At 40.7% G+C, this 20,968-nt stretch overlaps 1 protein-coding gene across 1 annotated transcript in view; it reads left to right on the top strand.

Annotated features, from left to right (window-relative positions):
• The window catches only part of dcbld1 (discoidin, CUB and LCCL domain containing 1), a 101,700-nt gene that overhangs the window by 36,218 nt on the left and 44,514 nt on the right, over positions 1-20,968 (top strand). Inside the window, exons 3-4 of the mRNA XM_043675087.1 lie at positions 16,953-17,090; positions 19,928-19,979. Of these exons, the coding sequence (XP_043531022.1) occupies positions 16,953-17,090; positions 19,928-19,979 (190 nt within the window). The remainder of the gene's footprint in view (positions 1-16,952; positions 17,091-19,927; positions 19,980-20,968) is intronic.

Here is a 20,968-nt window from a genome sequence, read left to right as displayed (position 1 = left end):
TGGACTGTGGGAGGAAACCGGAGCACCCGGAGGAAACCCACGCAGACACGGGGAGAATGTGCAAACTCCACACAGTCAGTCGCCTGAGTCGGGAAATGTACCAAAGTATCTTTGTATGGTGTTGCAAATGGCGATTTATAGACTTTTCACTGTACACATTTGATTTACATGTGACAGTAAAGCAAATTCAATTCAATTCAGCGATCAGTTTGCACATAGCAGGATGCCACAAGCAGTAATGAGGGAATGATCTGTTTTTGTTACTGATTGAGGGATAAGTATTGGCGAGGGAAGCAGAGAGAATATCTTTGCTGTATGAACTAGTGACATGACATCTTTTAATGGTCCCTCTGAATGAGAGTACCCTTGTCAGTGCCCCTTAGAGGAGGGAGGATAAATACAGTTGTGCTCCCTGGATGGAGATGTCTGGGCCTTGGATCACAATCACAGAGATCTACAACACAAAAAGGCTGTTCGGCCAGTCAAAAACTGACCCCCCGAATACAAAGGGGATCTTTCTCTGGCAGATTTCCTCCGATATGATGGAGTTCCCAGAGATATTGTAGATTGGTGGACAATGGAAGCATCTATGTATCAATCTTGGTCAGTGAATCGGAGTTTGAGCACGTGTGCTCCTTCCTTGAGAGAGTGAGCAACCTTGTGAAAAGTGATATGCAGTGCTACTCGGAGGTGGATGCAGCAGCAGTTCACTGAAATGATAGAGTGAAACTCTGGGATATTTGGCCTTTCAGACTTGCTCCATCGTTCAATAAGAACATGGCTAATCTGTGTGATCTCAGCTCCACTTACCTATCTTACAGAGATGAAAGTTTGTTCCACTGCAATGTCTCTTCAAAGGATGCTCACTTTGAAGAAGTTCTCAGTCTCCCTCAGATGTACATTCAGCGAGTCCTTTCCTCACTGCCACAGTGCCGTGACATCTTCAGCCCTCCAATTCTTTGACCATACAATGAAACAAACTCGCTACTACAGCTGTTGGCTTCCCAATCATCTCACTCCTCAAGGCCTACAGGTACATTTTAAACTCTCCAAATTTGGACCCACCTTTCACGCTCCATACTTGCAATGCCTTCAATGCCTCCACAACCGATTCTCTGCTCCACCCTCTTGGCAATGCAGAGGCACCTCCTTTCCCTCTCCTCATCCCTCCCCCACTCAAGACCTCCCTTTCTCAAATGTGTGGAGGGCCTCTACTATTCTATATCCAACACGGAATCCACCAGCTCAACAAACAGTTTTTTTGGTTTTATATCTGATATAAAAAAGCCACTTACCTATCTGCCTCCCATAACCTTTGACTCTCTTCTCAGTCTATCTTATACAGCCTTGAATAAAGTTAAAGACCAAGCCTCCATTCCCATTATGGAAAGAGAATTTCACATTCTAATGACCATCTGAGGAAAAAAAAACTCCTCATTTTTGTCTCAAAAGGGAAACTACTTATTTTTAAATTGTGTCCCATACTTTTGATCTGCCACAGAAGACTAAACATCTTCCTGGTATCCACCTCATTCAGTCCCATTAACATCTCAAGTTTCAATAAGATCACCACTCATTCTTTCATCGCAGTGATACACGAATATTTAAAACTTCCGTCTTAAGTATATGGAATATGATGTGGGAAAATGTGATGCTGTGCACTTTTGCAGGAATAATAGAGGAGCTGAACATTATTTAAATGGAAAAAGATTGCAGGAAGTTAAAGCCCAAAGGAGTTTTGCTCCTTGTACATGAATCGCAAAATGCTAGCATACAGGTTCAGGTAATAGGGAAGGCAAATGGAATGTTGGCCTTTATTTCAAAGGGAATGCGCAATCAGCATAAACAGAAAGGCAAGGTTTTTCACAATAGTAAACACCAATTTCAGGGATAAAAAGCAATCACAAATTGATTATATATTGATTTAATGTATTTATTTAAAATAATGTTTAAAAAGTGATGGCCTGGTGATATTAATGTTAGACAAGTTATACAGATTACTTAATCCAAAATTATTCCATTTTAAAAAAAACTGGAATAAAAAATCTACTGATGACCAGGAAATCATTCTGGGTTGTTGGGGAAAATTCATCTGGCTCAGTAATGTCATTCAGAAAAAGAAATCTGCCATCCTTACCTGGTCTGGCCTATGTGACTCCAGACCCACAGCAATGTGGTTGACTGTCAGCTGCCCTCTAAAATGGCCCAGGAAACCACTCTGTTGTATCAGTCACAATGGCTCAATGAAGCAATGAAACTGGACAGACCACCTGACATCAACCAAGAAATGGCAGAAACAGCCCTGTGGACCCGGAAAAGTCCTCCATACTAACATGTGGGGGCGAGTGGCAAAATTGGGAGGGTGACTCAGAGGCAAGTCAAGCAGCAGCCGCTTGAACCCATAACCCATTTTAAAAAAAGCAAAATCTGGCATTTTGATCTGGTTTGGCCTCCATGTGATGCTTCAGAAATTTGGCTGAATTTTAATCCCCTCTGAAAAGGTCTTGTAAGTCACTTTTTTACTCTCTTTCAATATCCAGATGTGTTCTTACAAACACTTGAAGGTTTTCTTTTACCCATTACACAATCACTGAATTTTTTTAAACTGGAAAAGGTTTTGGTTGTAAGAGTTGCTCCTTTTTTGATTTGGAGGTTCTGGTGTTGGACCAGGGTGTGCGAAGTTAAAAATCACGTGACTCAAGGTTATAGTCCAACAGGTTTATTTGGAAGCACTAGCTTTCGGAACACTGCTCCTTCATCATACTCCACAACCACTGTTGAAGGAGCAGCGTTCCGAATGCTAGTGCTTCCAAATAAACCTGTTGGACCAAAACCTGATGATGTGTCATTTCTAACTCCTTTTTTTTGAGGCATGTTAGGTGTTCCAGGTGATTTCCTCAAATTCAAGGAGCAGCAATTACAGTTTTGTATGCTGTTGAACTGTTTAGGAACTTTGGGGAAAATGATCAAAACAACGGCACTTTAAAAAGGACAAAAGGTAGTGACCACATGGTCAGTGAGGGAGAGAGAGAGAGAAAGAAACCTACACTGCTAACTAACATAGCAGTGAATCAATATAGTTACTGTCTTTGCTGTTTGAGTTCATATATCTCTGGATATCGGAGTGCCTCCGGGAAAAGTTAACAAACGGCAAAATTCACAGCTGATCTTGGAGGAACCTGTGTGGGGACCTCTCAGCACAGGAACAGATAGATGCATAGTTTTTAAGTGTTAACTTGCTGTAGTCTACAGTAGAGAGAAGAGTGGGTTCTTTCTTGATTATATGTTTTAATGAGATCTGTCTCTTGATTAAATTTAAAAAATATAAACCATAAGTACTGGAGCACTTTTTTTTAAGAGCAAAACTATGGTGCTATTTTCTGGGTCTGTAGATTGTGAAGGAGCAAGGATGGCCTTTAGAATGATATGCGCTTCCTGTCGGATGTGGGAGTTTAGCGAGTTTCCATGTTATTGATGATTATGTCTGCAGGAAGTGTCTTTGGTTGAGAATCCTATCAGATCGCATGGATCAGTTGTAGTGGCAGTTAGAGGCAATAAGGAATTTGCAAGAGCTAGGGGGTGTGATGGATGGCAGTTATTGGAAGGGGAAAAAAATCACAGATACAGTCAGGTAGATGGGTTAACTCCAGGAAAGATAGGAGGGGTAGGCAGGTAGTGCAGGAGTCTTCTGTGGCTATCCCTATTTCAAACAAGTATGCTGTATTAGAAAATGAAGGAGGGTGATGGAATGAAACACAAACAGCCAAGTTTCTGGTATAGAGACTGGCTCTAATGTAAAGAGGGGTATGTAAGGTTCCAAGCAATCAATTGTGATGGAGTATTCTCTATACCAAGGCACAGACAAGGAAAAATCAAAATGGTGTATTGCTTCCCTGGTTCCAGGATCAAGGATACCTCAGAGGGTGCAGAATGTTCTCAATGGGGAGAGAGGGTGCAGAATGTTCGCAATGGGAAGAGGGACCAGCAGGAGGTGATTGTACACATTGGAACTAACGACATAGGGATGCTAAAGGATGAGATTCTGAAGGGAGAATATAGGAAGTTAGGCAGGAATTTAAAAATGAAAGTAGTATCAGGAATAGTCATGGTGCTATGAGCTAGTGAGGGTAGGGATACAAGGATAGAGCAATTGAATTGAAAAATGTGATGCTGGAAAAATACAGCAGGCCAGGCAGCATCTGAGGAGCAGGAGAATGGACGTTTCGGGCATAAGCCCTTCCGGAATTCCTGAAGAAGGGCTTATCCCCGAAACGTCGATTCTCTAGCTCCTCGGATGCTGTCTGGCCTGCTGTGTTTTTCCAGCATCACATTTTTCAACTCTGGTCTCCAGCATCTGCAGTCCTCACTTTCTCCTAGAGCAAATGAATGCATGGCTGAGGAGCTGGTGCAGGAGAGAAGGGTTCACATTAAACGATCATTGGAATTTCTTGCAATAAGGAATTTGAAAGAGCTAGGGATGGATGGCAGTTATTGGAAGGGGTAAAAAACTGCAGATACAGTCAGATAGATGGATTCACTCCAGAGAAGGCAGGTAATGCAGGAGTCTTCTGTGGCATAGAAATGACCTGTACAAGAAGGATGGCTTTCACCTGAATTGGAAGGGGACTAATATACTGGCAGGGAGATTTACTAGAACTGCTCGGGAGGACTTAAAACGAATAATGTTGGGGGGGGGAAGGGACCCTGCGAGATAGGAAAGAGATCAATCTGAGACTGGTAGAGTTGGGAAAAGGAGTGAGTCAAATAGTCAGGGCAGGCAGGAACAAAGCAGAGAACAAGGTAGGACTGTTACTTTAAACTGCATTTACTTCAGTGCAAGAGGCCTAACAGAGAAGGCAAATGAACTCAGGGTATGGTTCGGAACATGGGACTGGGACATTATAGTAATTACAGAAACATGGCTCAGGGATAGACAGGACTGGCAGCTTAATGTTCCAGGATACAAATGCTAAATGAGGAACAGAAAGAAGGGGCAAGAGAGCAGGGGGAGTGGCATTTTTGATAAGGCATAGCATTACTGCTGCACTTAGGGAGGATATTCCTGGGAATACATCCAGGGAAGTCTTTTTGGGTGGAACTAGGAAATAAGAAAGGGATGATCACCTTATTGAGGTTGTATAATAGACCCTCTAATAGTCAGCGAGAAATTGAGAAACCATTTATAAGGAAATTTCAGTTATCTGTAAGAAACATAGGGTGGTTATGGTAGGGGATTTTAACTTTCCAAACATTGACTGGGACGGCCATAGTGTTAAAGGTTTAGATGGAGAGGAATTTAAGTGTGTACAAGAAAATGTTCTGATTCAGTATGTGGATGTACCTGCTAGAGAATGTGCAAAACTTGACCTACTCTTGGGAAATAAGGCAGGGCAGGTGACTGAGGTGTCAGCGGGAGAGCACTTTGGGGCCAGCGACCCTAATTCTATTAGTTTTAAAATAGTGATGGAGAAGGATAAACCGTATCTAAAAGTTGAAGTTCTAAATTGCAGGAAGCTCAATTTTAACGGTATTGGGCAAGAACTTTCAAAAGCTGATTGGAGGCAGATGGTTACAGGTAAAGAGAAAGCTGGATGATGAGAGGCATTGAGGTTTTGGTTCAGAAAAAGAAGGAAGCATATGCCAGGTGTAGACGATAATGAGAGTCCAGAGAAAGTATATTCCTGTCAGGGTGAAAGGAAAGGCTGGTAGGGATAGAGAAAGCTGGATGATGAGAGGCATTGAGGTTTTGGTTCAGAAAAAGAAGGAAGCATATGCCAGGTGTAGACAGGAGCGATCCAATAAATCCTTGGAAGATTATAAAGGCAATGGGAGTATACTTAAGAGGGAAATCAGGAGGGAAAAAGGGCACATGAATTAGCTTTGACAAATATGGTTATGGACAATCCAAACGGAGTTGATAAATACATTAAGAACAAAAGGGTAACTATGGAGAGACTGGGACCCCTCAAAGATCAGCAAGGCAGCCTTTGTGTGGAGCCACAGGACATGGGGGAGATACTAAATGAGTATTTTGCATCAGTGTTTACTGTGGAGAAGGACATGGAAGATATAGAATGTGGAAATAGATGGTGACATCTTGAAAAATGTCCATATTATAGAGGAGGGGATGCTGGATGTCTTGAAACACAGAATGGCCAATGGGCTGAGAAGTGGTAGATGGAGTTTAATTTAGATAAAGGCAAGTTGCTGCATTTTGTGAAAGCAAATTTTAGCAGGACTTGATGGTAAGGTCGTAGGGAGTGGTGCTGAACAAAGAGATCTTGGGGTGCAGGTTCATTACTACTTGAAAATGGAGTCGCAGGTAGACAGGATAGTGAAGAAGGCATTTGGTATACTTTCCTTTATTGGTCAGAGTATTGAGTACAGGAGTTGGGAGGTCATGTTGCGGCTGTACAGGTCATTGGTTGGGTCACCGTTGGAATATTGTGTGCAATTCTGGTCCCTCTCCTATCGGAAAGATGTTGTGAAACTTGAAAGGTCTCAGAAAAGATTTACAAGGATGTTTCCAGGATTGGAGGATTTGAGCTATAAGGAGAGGCTGAACAGGCTGGGGCTGTTTTCCCTGCAGCGTCGGAGGCTGAGAGGTGACCTTATAGTGGTTTACAAAATTGAGGCGCATGGATAGGATAAATGGACAGTCTTTTCCCTGGGGTCAGGGAGTCCAGAATGAGAGGGCATAGGTTTAAGGTGAGAAGGGAAAGATATAAAAGAGACCTCAGGGGCAACTTTTTCACACAGAGAATGGTACATGTATGGAATGAGCTGCCAGAGGATGTGGTGGAGGCTGGTACAATTGCAACATTTAAGAGGCAATTGGATGGATATGTGAATAAGAAGGGTTTGGAGGGATTTGGGCCGGGTGCTGGCAGGTGGGACTAGATTGGGTTGGGATATCTGGTCGGCGTGGATGGGTTGGACCAAAGAATCTGTTTCCATGCTGTACATCTCTCTGACTCTATGACATAAAAGTGGATAAATCCCCAGGACCTGATCAGGTGTACCCTAGAACTCTGTGGGAAACTAGGGAGTGATTGCTGGGCTCCTTGCTGAGATATTTGTATCATTGATAGTCACAGGTGAGGTGCCAGAAGACAGAAGGTGCCACTATTTAAGAAAGGTGGTAAGGACAAGCCAGGGAACTATAGACTGGTAAGCCTGATGTCGTTGGTGGGCAAGTTGTTGGAGGAAACCTGAGGGACAGGATGTACATGTATTTGGAAAGCAAGGACTGATTCGGGATAGTCAACTTGGCTTTGTGCGTTGGAAATCATGTCTCATGAACTTGATTGAGTTTTTGAAGAAGTAACAAAGAGGATTGATGAGGGCAGAGTGGTAGACACGATCTATATGAACTTTAGTATGGCCTCTCATGGGACTAGATTAGGTTAGGTATCTGGTCGATATGGATGAATTGGACCGAAGGGTCTGTTTCTGTGCTGTACATCTCTATTCCTGTATGACTCTATGACTCCACCTGTAAATCACCCATGCAGCCAGTTAGATATGCTAAACCCATTATAGGCAATGGGAACCATCAAAAGTGAGGGAGAGGTAGAGAGCGCAGGAAGGGTCTATGTCAAAATGGATGTCAGTCACTTTAAGGCAATTAGAAATGGGCAAGAGATAGTAGCCCAGCCAATGATGCCCACATCCTCTGAAAGATTAAACCCTACAAAAGCAAGTTACTCAGCTCTCACCATGGCAACTTTGCCACTGCATGAGCAACTAATTTGAAATCTCCCGTTTTCATGTTGCATTCATGAACACTAGTGGCTTCTTGCTGAGACCATGAAAGCTACACATAAACATAACTCAGACTCTTTATGTTCCCTGCATTGATAACATGAAAATTTCTATCTGTACTCCTCAATCCCTTACTGAGCTTGATGACACATTCAACAAACAATTAATTGAAATAGAAAGAATCACGGATGCTGTAAATCAGAAATACAAATAGAGATTGCTGGAAAGCTCAGCAGGACTGTCAGCATCTGTGAGGAGAAGTCAGAGTTAATGTTTCGGGTCCAGTGACCCTTCCTTGAGGACCTGAAACATAAACTCTGGTACCTCTCCACAGATGCTCCCAAACCTGCTGAGCTTTTGAAACAATTAGTTGCATCTGTGCACACTGCCATGTTCTCCAGCTCCCCCCCCACCCCCCAAAGCTTTGAAAGTGCAAATGCATCCCTTGAGGCACTGGGAACCAATTATGTTTTCTGAGCACACAATATTACCTCCACTCCCCTGCATCTGGACTCTTCCTCATTGGAAATCCAATTTGCAAATTCTAAACTAGGAATTATAAGCTGGCACATCTAAGTTGTAATTAAATCATATACAGAAACCAAAAAATAGGTTTGAAAATACAGATGGAATTAAGTGATGACGAAATAATTAAAATTATGTTATAATTTAATTAAAATCTCCATTAATTTTCTTGAGGTACTCCACTTGACACTCTTAAAATTAGTTTTCAGACTCACAGATCATTCAGAAGTGATTATTACCTATTCTGAGATTTAAACAATCAGTTGCTTCGCCCAATTTTAACTTCAGCAGTAGTTTTTGTTGTGAAAGTTCAAGTGATTAAGATTCATTTTAATACTGAGTTTATCAGCAAAGTCTGCAACCCAGCAAACAGTCAAAGTAGGGATTTCTGACAGACCCATCTGGATTCCTTAGGTTATCTGCACATCAGGGACAAGACTTACTTTGACATTGGGGTCAAATGTAGGTTGCGCTGCCTCATGTTCGGTGTAAATTGTCCAGTAATCCAACATTGAATTTGACTGGATTGGCCAATAAATACTAAAGGGGATGTTTGCTATCTAAAATTAAGGCTGGTTGGCTGACTTCCAAAACTGAAGAACCAATAGGAGGCAATGACTCATCAGCATCTTCATTTCCTGGGATAAGAGCTGTTAATGCCAACAAAAAGGGAAAGCGAGAGAAAGAGAGAAAAGAATTAGAAGAAAACAAATTTGTACAAGTGTTAGTTGCCTGGCCTTTACTATGGGATTTGAGCCGCGCCCTGGGGAGCAACTTTGCTGAACTTTGGTTTGGCTGCTGTTTGTGACGTGTCTGCACATTGGAAAATTCCAGTTGACATGGATGTGTTCTAAATTGCCCCGTTATCGACTTCAATTGCTCGCCAATTTTCCCACATCAATATTTGCTGCAATTGACTCTATATATCATGAAGAAGCTGCTATCTAACTTAATCCATGCTAATGATGAGTGCTGTTGATCTCATCATTATTATCCACCAAGTCAAATGTGTTATGTTAGTCATAAGTTGTTTACTTCGTGACATTATTTGCTGATAGTGAAATTCTAAATGGCTATTTGTTTGCTGATCTCCTTCAGAAATTTGGCACTTAGTGTTTGACCTCTGACCTGATTAACATAGGCACACTGTTTGTTTGAGCCTGTGACAGGTATGTAAACTTGTGAATAAAACTAATTAGCTCGTAATAATAAAACTTCCGAGTGGTATTATCACTGGACTATTAATCCAGAAACTCAACTAATATTCTCAGTATCAACCACTGTGACATCTCAACAAAGAAATGAAACTGGATGGACCACCTGGCATTGACCAAAACACCAGAAAAGACAACAGTAGAAACAGCCCTGTCGAGCCTGCAAACACCTCCTTATGAACCCCTGGAAGCAGGTGTCAAAATTGGGAGAGCTGTCTCATAGTCTAACCAAGCAGCAGCCTGACATATTTATACTCACAGAATCGTACCTGACAGACAATGTTCCAGACACCACCATCACCATCCCTGGATATGTCCTGTCCCATCAGCAGGACACACCCAGCAGAAGAGATGGCACAGTGGTGTAGAGGGAGGACGTTGCCATGAGAGTTCTGAACGTTAACTCCGGACTCCATGCAGTCTCATAAATAAGGTGTTGGTTACCATATACTGTCCTCTGTCAGCTGATGAATCAGTGCTCCTCCATGTTAACCAATACTTGAAGGAAGCAGTGAGGGTGGCAAGGGTGCAAAATGCCCCCCAAATGGGGGATTTCAATACGCACCATGAAGAGTGACTTGACAGCAGCCTTTTGATCGAGCTGGTCAGGTTCCTAAAGCTCATAGCTGAGGCTGGGTCTGTGGCAGTTGGTGAGGGAACCAACAATAGGAAAGAGCATACTTGGCCTAATTCTTTCCAAACTGCTGCAGAGGCATCTGTCCATGGCGGTATCAGTAACAGTGACCACTGCACAGTCATTATGGCGATGAAGTTCTGCCTTCACATTAGGAATACCCACCAGCAAGTTGTGTGGCACTATCACTGTGCTAAATGAATCACCCTTTGGCCAAATTGACCAACTCAAAGCTGCATTCATGAGCTGTTGTGGGCCATCAACAGCAGCAGAATTATATTCGCGCACAATCTGCAATCTCATGGCCCAGCATTTTCCCCATTCAACTATTACTATCAAGCCAGGGGAACAACTCCGTTTCAGTGATGAATGCAGGAGGGTATGCCAGAGCATGTGTTATAATGATGGGTGCCTGGACCCAAATTGCTGACTCTCCTTTCTCTCCATAGATGCTGCTAGACCTGTTGTGTTTCTCCAGCAATTTCTGTTTTAGTTTCAAATTTCCAGCATCCACGGTTTTTGATTTATTATTATGCCAGGAGCAGCACTGAAAATTATGTTGACCTGATGAAATTACCAAATCGGTAGACTTACACACCAAACAGCAGGTTATAGATAGAGTTAAGCGATTCTACAACCAATGGATCAGATCTAAGTTCTGCACTCCTGCCACATCCAGTCATGAATGGTGACGGACAATTAAAGAATTCACTGGAGGAGGAGGCTCGAAAAATATCCCCATCCTCAATGGTGGAAGACAGTAGCACATCAGTGCAAAAGATAAAGCATTTACACAATCTCCTGCCAGCAGTGCTGAGTGGATGGTCTATCTCGGCCTCCTCCAATGCTTCCCTGCATCACAGATACCAGTCTTCAGCCGAGTTGATTCACTCCACGTGATGTCAAGAAATGTTTAGAGGCTCAGCAAAGGTTTTGGGCCCTGACAAAATTCTGGCTATAGTACTGAAGACTTGTGCACCAAAGGTTGCCACACCCCAGCCAAGCTGTTCTGCTACAGCTACAAGACTGTACCTACTTGACAATGTGGAAAATTGCCTAGATATATCCTCTACACACAAAGCAGGACAAATCCAACCCAGCCAATTACTGCCCCATCAGTCTACTCTTGATTATAAGTAAAGTGCTGGAAGGTCTCATCAACAGTGCTATCAAGCAGCATCTGCTCAGCAATAACCTGTTCAGTGATGCCCAGTTTGGGTTCTGCCAGGGCCACTCAGCGCCTGATCTCATTACAGCCTTGGTTCAAACATGGACAAAACAGCTGAATTCCAGATGTGAGGTGACAGTGACTGGCCTTGACACCAAGGTCATGTTGAACCAAGAGTGGCATCAAGGAGCCTGAGCAAAACTGGATCACTTGATTTGATTTGAGTTCTTATTGTCACATGTATGGAGATGAAGTGAAAAGTATTGTTTTGTGTGCTATCCAGACAAAGCATACCTTATATAAGTACATCAGGATATTAGAACAGAATGGAAAATATGGTGTTACAGTTACAGAGAAGGTGCAGAGGAAAGTTAGCTCGAATATTTAAGAGGTCCTTTCATAAATCTGATAACAGTGGGGAAGAAGCTGTTCTTTTTATCTGTTGACATATGTTTTCAAATTTTTGTATCTTCTGCCCGATGGAAGAGAATATAACTGGGATGGGAGGGGTCTTTGATCATGTTGGCTGCTTTCCCAAGACAACAGGAAGTGTAGACGGAGTCAATGACAGGAAGGCTAGCTTTAGTGATGGACTGGGCTGTGTTCACAACTATCTGTAATTTCTTGAACTCTCAGAAAGAGCAGTTGCCATACCATGCAGTGATGCATCTGGATAGGCTACTTTTTATGGTGCGTCTGTAAAAAATAGGAAGAGTTGTTGTGGATGTGCTGAATTTAATGAACCTTCTGAGGAAGTAGAGGCATTGATGTACTTTCTTGATTGTTGTTTCTACATGAATAGACCAGGACAGATTGTTGGTGATATTTACTCCTCAGAACTTGACGCTCTTGACCATCTCCGCCTCAGCACATTGATACAGACTGGTGTGTGTACTCCACTCCATTTGTGAAGGCAATGACCAGCTCCTTCATTTTTGCTGACATTGAGGGAAAGATTGTTATCTTTACACAATTCCATTAAACTGTCAATCTCTTTCCAGTACTCGGTTGTGTCATTGTTTGAGATCCGACCCACAATAGAGTGGGCCATCACCAAATCTATAAATGGAGTTAGAGCTGAAGTTGAGCACATGGTCATGAGTGTATAAGGAGTATACTAAGGGGATTAGTACACAGCTATGTAGAGCATTGGTGTTAAGGATTAGTGTGGAAAAGATGTTGTCGCCTGTCTTTACTGAATGTGATCTTTGGGTCATGACGTTGAGAATCCAGTTGTAGAATCTGAGGCATCGGAGGTTGGAGGTGAGTTTTATTGGAATGGTGATGTTGAAGGGGGAGCCAAAATCAATAAATAGGTATCTGACATGGGTGTTCTTGTTATCCTGATCTTCCAGGGATGAGTTCAGGGCCAAGGAGATGGTGTCTGCCATGGACTTATGTGACAGTAGGCAAGTTGTAGTTGATCAAGGTAATCTGGGAGGTTGGAATTGATGTGTGTCAATAGTGACCGCACAAAGCACATAATAATAATAGATGGCAGACCCACAGGACAATAGTCATTGGGGCATATGCCTAATTTTTCTTTGGCATCAGGATGACAGTGGTGTTCTTGAAGCAGGTGGGAACTTCACATCATAGAAAAGAGAGATCAAAGATGTCTGCAAATACTCCCGCCAGCTGGTCCACACGGGATTTGAATGCACGGCTGGGGACTCTATCCGGGCCAGTCGCTTTCCGTGGGTTCACCCTCAGGAAGGCCGATCTGAAGTCTGCGGCAGTAACTGTGTGTCTAGGTGCACCCAAGGCTGTCAGGGGAAGTGACACTTTCACTGACTTACTGTTCAGAACGAGCACAGAATGCATTGAGCTCATCAACGAGGGATGCGTTGTTGTCAGCAATTCTACTCAACTTGGCTTTGTAGCCCATTGTATCACATACACCTTGCTACAGTCACTATGTGTTTGTGTAGTTAGTCTGGGACTCTAGTTTAGTCTGATATCGTCTCTTGGCATCACTGTTAGATCTCATATTTTCCAAGGAGAGTCGAAGTCCGGTGGTAGATTCAGGTACAACTTTATTTTGGTACAACTTTGTTACAGCTTCAGATTTTTGTTTTTCATAGTGAGGCACACAAAACCTTCAGAGTGTATACAATTGAAGCTTAGAGTGCAGGACCCTATCATCTGTCAGTGACCCTGGGTTATACCTGTATGATTGGCTCTTTGGTGCAGCACCTTAAAGAGATGGGCAGGCTGTTGGTCCAGCCCTGGCCATGACTCAGTGATAAGGGGGGGGGCATTTCTATTGGCAGAATCATTTGGTGATTTTTCATCTATATATCTACAGCTATCATGGAATCTATATCTATGATTATGTGAAGAACCCTAACTAAAATCTACTTTGATATTGAAACAGCTTGATTAAAAAAAATTCAAGAGAAACAACTACTTAGTGCAAAATATCCTTTTCTGTATAAGAACATGCAGCTGTACATTCCAGCGTAGCCAGTAACCTTGGTTAAACAGTCTTGCTAATGTCCAACTTACTGAGACTACATTAAGAAAATATTTTCCCAAGGCTCTCAATTACTGTCAGCCATTACTGCAGAGTTAGGTGGGGCAGTTGTTGGCCATTTTGTGCTGCTCTGTCATGGGCAACCCTAACAGTCCCTAATGGCTTTGCGAAGATTATCTTTAGATTTCCTGTATAGGTCAGGCTTACCTGACTTGAACGTCTCAGACCTGGACTTCAGTAGGGAGTGGGTCTTCCAGTTCATCCATGGCTTCCAGTTGTTTAACTCTCAGATTAATTTGAGTCAATACATACCAAGGGGCAAACACTCCACCAGTTGTGGTTGATGGTTTGTGGTCAGTCAGCTCCAGGACATCGCTACAGAAGGTCCTCAGAATAGTGCCCTGGGCCCAACCATCTTAAGCTGCTTCATTAATGACTTGCCCTCCATCATAAGGTCAGAAGTAGCCTTACAACACAATGTTCAGCACTATTTGCAACCATCTTTGCATCCTCTCCAAAGCCTCTATATCTTTCCTATAGTAGGATGACCAGAACTGGACACGATATTCCAACTGTGGTCTCACCAGGGACTTATAGAGCTGTAGCAAAACCTCGCAGCTCTTAAACTTAATCCCCTGTTAATGAAAGCCAAAACGCCCATATGCTTTCTTAACAACCCTATCTACTTGGGTGGCAACTTTGAGGAATCTATGTACTTGAACATCAAGATTCCTCTGTTCCTCCACACTGCCAAGAATCTTGTCTTTAATCCTGTATTCAGCATTCAGCTTTGACTGTAGCCATCCCCTAGATCCATACAAAGTTATAACTTGAGCATGGACATGTTCTCTCTGGAAAAAAAGAAAGTTACATATTGCTGATTTTAGTCTTCCAGATCAAGTAGACCATGACAAGTGATTGAACTTCCAGCAGTTTGACAAATATGATGTTAAACTGACTCCTCCTCTTTCCTTTCTCATGAATGTTCAAGATGCTATTTCACTGTGTTTGAAGAATTGGAATTCTGTTTGATTGTTGGCTGGATTTATCCGTTAACTAACACATTCATGCAGACAATTCCTGGGTGGGGTGGGAGGAGGTATCTGTGTGTATCCATCCTTCGTGTAAGCAAAATGTTACTGCATTCACTAATCTCACAGTAACTACATTTCAAAAGTACTTCTTCAGTGTGAATTTGCAACATGCTGCAAATAAAAAGTTTGAATGTGTTAATATGCATATGGTTAGCATGCAAATGGATAATCATTTGAACATCTGTTTTAAGGTGATTAACAGAAATGCCAGTTCCAATCTTCTCTGCAAGGTTATCACATTGTCAATATTGTTTCCCAAATATGTAAATTATTATTTGGCATTAGACAATCATTCAGACCATATTGCATTTGATAACATTACTCCCTTTCAATCCTGAGTTTGGTTATAGCACAGATGGATTTTTTAAAAAGATTATTTAAATTCCCAAACTGGTATGAACTTGACAATATTAAGCTATGTGTAGAAATAAGCCAGCTAGATCTCATGAATTATTAAGTGGAGAGTTTGCTTTTTTTGAAAAGTTCCCTCAGTTAAAAATATAAGGACCATTAATAGGTAAAACTCTCCTGAATCATACAACAGAGTCAGACTCAAATTCCAGTGATGTTTTGGCACATGCAAGTTGTTGTTTGTCTGAAAACAGTCTCTTTTAAACTCTAATCCGACCTTGTTCGGAGTGGCATATGAAGTTCCTTTCAAGTAGAATTCTTTAACTCTTGTGATATATTCCAAACTGTAACAGAAATATGGACCAACTTTAAAAATAAATGTATTAAGAGGCAGCTGATGTTACTGTTTGACATTGCAGGTCATCTTGAATTTTGCTGCCTGTTGTAATAAACAGACAAGTTTATAATCAAAGCTAATAAAAACACAAAATACTGGAGAAACTCAGCAGGTGTGGCAGTATCTGTAGAGAGAGAAACAAAGGTAACATTTTGAGTCCAGCATTTTCAGTTTTTAACTTCAGATTTCCTGCATTTTATTATAAAAATACCTTCTCATAAGTGTGGGTTTTGGTCATATGCTAACTGACTATTGTCACATATTGAAGACAATCTGTGTTAATAAAGGCATGTTAATCTGACATTGTGAAAGCTGTTAAAACACCATTAAAACAGATAGGGGGTGTCCTCCGCCCCTCTTAGTATAATGAGTGTTGATAGATCTGCTTTGTCCTTGGCACTTTCTGTTGTCAAGGTGTCTGATGGCTTTTTGTCCTTTGATTATTTTTGTGTGTATTTTCTAAGAGAGTTGAATCAATTGCAGGTATGAAACTTTGCGGGTGAACTGCCCAAGCATGCTCCTTGGTAATTTCACTTCTGTGGCTGTGACTTGCAGGCAAGTGCTTTTTGCAGTCGTCTTAAAATCATGTCTATACAGCTCAAGTTGTTTCCTTCCTTCCTTTTTGTTAAAACAACTCTAAGCATTTTACCAGGTAGTGAAACTAAAGATTAATATCCTATAATTGCACATGCACATTATGATGATGATATATTTGACTGTAATATGCCATACCTTTAAGCACATTTTTAAAAACAGTCAAATGCTGAGAAATTCAAATAAAGCTGTGCCAGTGATCAGTATTGTTTTTCCATTAGAATGAGTTTATTTTTATGACGTACAAAGAGAATGTTCAAATATAATCTATAATCCAAATCTAATTATCAGATTTAATGAATCTAGATTTTTTTTTGTTTGTTGAAGTTGTTTACATTTGGAAGTTCTTGGTTTATGATTGGAGGAAGTAATATAAAGTGGACCAGTTTTGACTAATTGTGAATACTGGATGTTTATAGTGCAGGAAAACATGCAACCTGTTTTGTTAGCTCAGTCTAAAATTAGTCATTCTATCTTCTTTGACAGGTACCCTTTTAAATTATAAATCCTTTCTAAGAGAAATGCAGTGCTTTTCATAATGCGGAAATCTGCTTAAAAAGTAAACGCGGCAATAAGAAAGAAAAGCTAATGTTTCTGTCACACTTTACCACGCCCTCAAAATGCCTTACAGTACTTATTTGAAGTGTTGTGACTATTATGTATTCAAATAATATTTTTAAAATGTAAATTTGGACTAATGTAAGTGTCATTAAATAGTTTTCTATGTATATATAGGTACTTATTGTGGAAGCCTAAACTTGGACTCCAGAGAAATCCACATAGACAGCAATGAAGTAAGCATTCAGTTTAAAAGTGGCTCCCATATATCAGGACGTGGATTCTTACTGTCATATGCTACAAGCAGCCATCCAGGTAAGACATTAAAAATCAAGGATTACCTTGATTCCAGCACTTTTTAAAAACTATTTTATTTGGTTCAGTAAAAAGATTTTAAAAGACGACCAGCAATCTCAGCACCAGGAACGCAGGTTCAATTCGGGCAACTATGTAGAGTTTGCACATTGTCCCTGTGTCTGTGTGCTTTTCCTCCGGGTGCTCCGGTTTCCTCCAATAGTCCAAAGATGTGCAGGGTAGGTGAATTGGCCATGCTAAATTGCCCGTAGTGTCTAGAGATGGGCAAACTAGACGGATTAGCCATGGGAAATGCAGGGTTACAGCGATAGAGTAAGGGGGTGGGTCTGGGATGCTGTTCGGAGGATCATTGTGAACTCGATTGGCTGAACAGCCCACTTCCAAGTTGTAGATTCTGTGAAATGAATGACAGTCTTTTCTACATATAAGTCAAATAGTTGAATGTCCTAAACCAAACTTATTAACTATTTTAACTCACTTTAAACTCGTTAATGTATGGTTGAAGATAATTATCTTGGTTGAGATCGTAACAGAATTGGAATGAAGAGTGACACTTAATCAATTTCTTTACTTTGTCAGAAAGGGACTATACAGTCTGTCAGTGCTTCCTAAATGACTCGAATGCTTTTGTCTCTTCCACCCAGTTTTAAATCATCTCTGTGTTGTCAGACTGTACATTGAAAAATTTGCTTGCATCAATTCCAAATCTGCCTTTATCAGTTTTCCACATCAATGCTGTTTATTTGAAGTTATTTTGAGATTTAAGGATTTTCTAAAATATATTCATTTTTAGAGTAGACATGTTGCAAAACAAGGTTCAGGTTTGAACTGTGTAAATGACTAGGTGAGGGATGAATCATGAACTCCGTTTTTAACCGCCCCAGGGGTCGCAACAAATATTTTAATGCTATTTTTAGCTTATACCTTTCTCTAATCACAATGTATGTACCCTATCAGTACAGAGGCTATTACCAGGTGTTAACCCTGAGCAAAATAACACAGGCACAGTATCAAGCATACAAACACACTGGTGTAAAGTTTAAAAGGTATAGTTTAAGCTGGAGAGAGTTTGGAAGAGATTTACCAGGATGTTGCGGGTTATGGAAGGCTTGAGTTATAAAGAAAGGCTGGATAAGCTGGGACTTTTTTTACTGGAGTTTGGAGGTTCAGAGGTGACCTGATAGAAGTTTATAAAATGAGAGATATAGATAGAGTTGATGGTACTTGTCTATTCCCTAAATGGGGAATTTCAAGACTACAGGGGCACCTTTTTAAAATCAGAGGAGAGAGATTTAAAAAAGACATAACGGGCAAATTTTTTTTTCGCAGAGGGTGGTTTGCATGTGGAATGAACTTCCTCAGTAACTGGTGAATGCGGGTACAGTTACAATGTTTAAAAGATATTTGCATGGATACATGAATAGGAAATGTTTGGAGGGATTTGGGCCGGGAACTGGCAAGTGGGACTGGTTCAGTTTGGGATAATGTTTTGCATGGACTGGTTAGACCGAAGGACCTGTATCCATGCTCTATGACTCTATGAATATATGATTCTATGTATCGGAAGAGAAGGGATAATTATATATATTAAATATATATGTTTAAAATTATGCACCATTTCAGTATTTCACTTTGGGCTTACGAATACAGAACAGTGGTTACACGTATGAGATTGCAGGGGCTAAGTTCACAAAAATATTTAGTTGTAACAAATCCAGGTTATACTGTCATTTGACAAATTGTTACACAATGGAAGTGTGGCAATGATGTGACTTTGAGGCGTACTTTGTCCTGGTTTATTTTCGGAGAGAGATTTAACAAGAGGTGGTGTGAAGCCTTTGGTAACATAAACAGCTCGTAAGGCCTTAGATATTTTTAAAAGTTGGAACAAAGAAGCATACTGGATGGGTGTGGGCAGCTCTTACATACCAGGATTTCTAGGTTTTCTTTAGCTTTTAGATTCGGCAGAAGTTGCTGGAGTTTTGAAGAAGTAGAAGCTATTTTTTTCCCCCTCTTGGTCACAACTAGAAGTTGGGGTTTCTCTTCCTATGTGAACATTGCATGTGAGAAAATCTGATTTCTGAATTTGCCTTTTTTGCCAAGGGATGTTTATTGAATGTTACTTTTTTGGATAGTTACTTAGTAGTAGTTGCTGTATCAATTATTCTGTTATGTTTTCCAGTAGAATTAAGTTATTTTAAGTTCTTCTTTCTTTTGTTGTATTTTAACTATAATGTTTGAATAAATTGTGTTGCATCTGAAACACAGCACTTCACATTTGCCTTTAAAATAAGAAAACGTTAGTGACTAGGGGCTACCTTCCTCAAAATATTTTGAGGAACGTTGGTATGGTCCATAACAAAAAATGTACTCCAAATCTAAGGGACCTGAGGTCCACTCATAGGAATGACTAATATTGCTGCAACTGTGATAATATCTAATGTAAATGCTGAAAGTTGGCAATTTATGTACCAGTAATCTGGTCAAATATGATGTCTTATTATTTAACTGTCACGTATTGTTTAATTATTCCAGTTGTTTTACAGTTTTTAAATAATGTAGGCAGTCTCTGAAATATAAATGAGGTTGAATTAAAATTTTTAAATTATTGAACTCATTAACTTTATATCCACAGAGAAGTGGGTGGAATCATAACAGTAGAATCCCCATGTAATAAAATACACAGTTGACTTAATTAACTGCCCTCAGTTATGTGTTATGCATTATGGATTTGTAAAAAGATATTCTGATTTTATATTTCACTTTCAAAGGGCATCATAGCTTTAGTACAAGCTGGAATTATAATGTGCATTGACATAGATTTTTATTCTGCGCAGATCTAATTACCTGTTTGGATAAAGGAAACCATTATGATGAGCCACAGTTCAGGTAAGGCTTCAAATCAACTGTTTTTCTCTGAATAGATACTTTCTTCTGTATATTATTCTGCAGTATTAATTATGACATTTTGCATGGGTGTTTCCAATGGTTGTGTTAGTTATTTTTGTCACGGTTAGATGGGAAAGTGGCTAAACAAATGCAAGACATTGCATGAAGAAATGCAACTTAAATCAGTGAAAATGGAGTTTCCATGGTTTTCTGCATTAATTTAAAAAATATCAGGTTGAACCAGCAACTTGATAAGGTGGTGAGAAGGTCAGGGTCAGGATGGGATCATTAGTTTTGATGTTAACAGATGCCTTGCTCAAAGAGAAGCAGGACTGGCTTTTAAGTATTCGTGGATACAAGGTACTAAGGATGTATTAGAAGGGAAGGGTGGCAGTATGATTTCAGAGAACTAATGGTGCTACAGAGAGAGAACATCCTTGAAGAAATAAGTTATCTATTTGGCTGAAACTAAGAAACAAGAAAGGTGCAGTTACATTGCTCAGTGTCGTCTATAGACCACCAAGTAATGGGGAAGATGTAGGGAAATAAATTTGCAAGTAAGTTACCGAGAAGTGGAAAAATTATAGAGTAGATATAATGGAGTCTCTAATTGTTCAAAATTAGACTGGGATACTGATCATTTATTCTAACTTATAAGAGATTTGGATGTTACAGAGGCATAGAGTCATACAGCATGGAAACAGATCCTTCAGTCCAACTAGTCCATGGCGACCATGTTCCAAAACCAAACTAGTCCCAACTGGCCTATGTTTGGCCCATATCCCTTCAAATCTTTCCTATTCATGTACTTAGAGGAGGATATGTGGAACAGTCCATCTTCCGCAGCTACACTGCCACAAGTATCATCCGTCGTCATTTCCGCCACCTCCAAACAGACCCCACCACCAGGTATATATTTCCCTCCCTCCCCTATCAGCGTTCTGAAAAGGCCACTCCCTCCGTGACTCCCTCGTCAGGTCCACACCCCC

The sequence above is a fragment of the Chiloscyllium plagiosum genome, chromosome 3, assembly GCF_004010195.1.
Source record: "Chiloscyllium plagiosum isolate BGI_BamShark_2017 chromosome 3, ASM401019v2, whole genome shotgun sequence".
Taxonomy (NCBI): domain Eukaryota; kingdom Metazoa; phylum Chordata; class Chondrichthyes; order Orectolobiformes; family Hemiscylliidae; genus Chiloscyllium; species Chiloscyllium plagiosum.
Note: the sequence above shows the minus strand (reverse complement) of the source record. Positions and strands in the feature narration are given on the sequence as shown.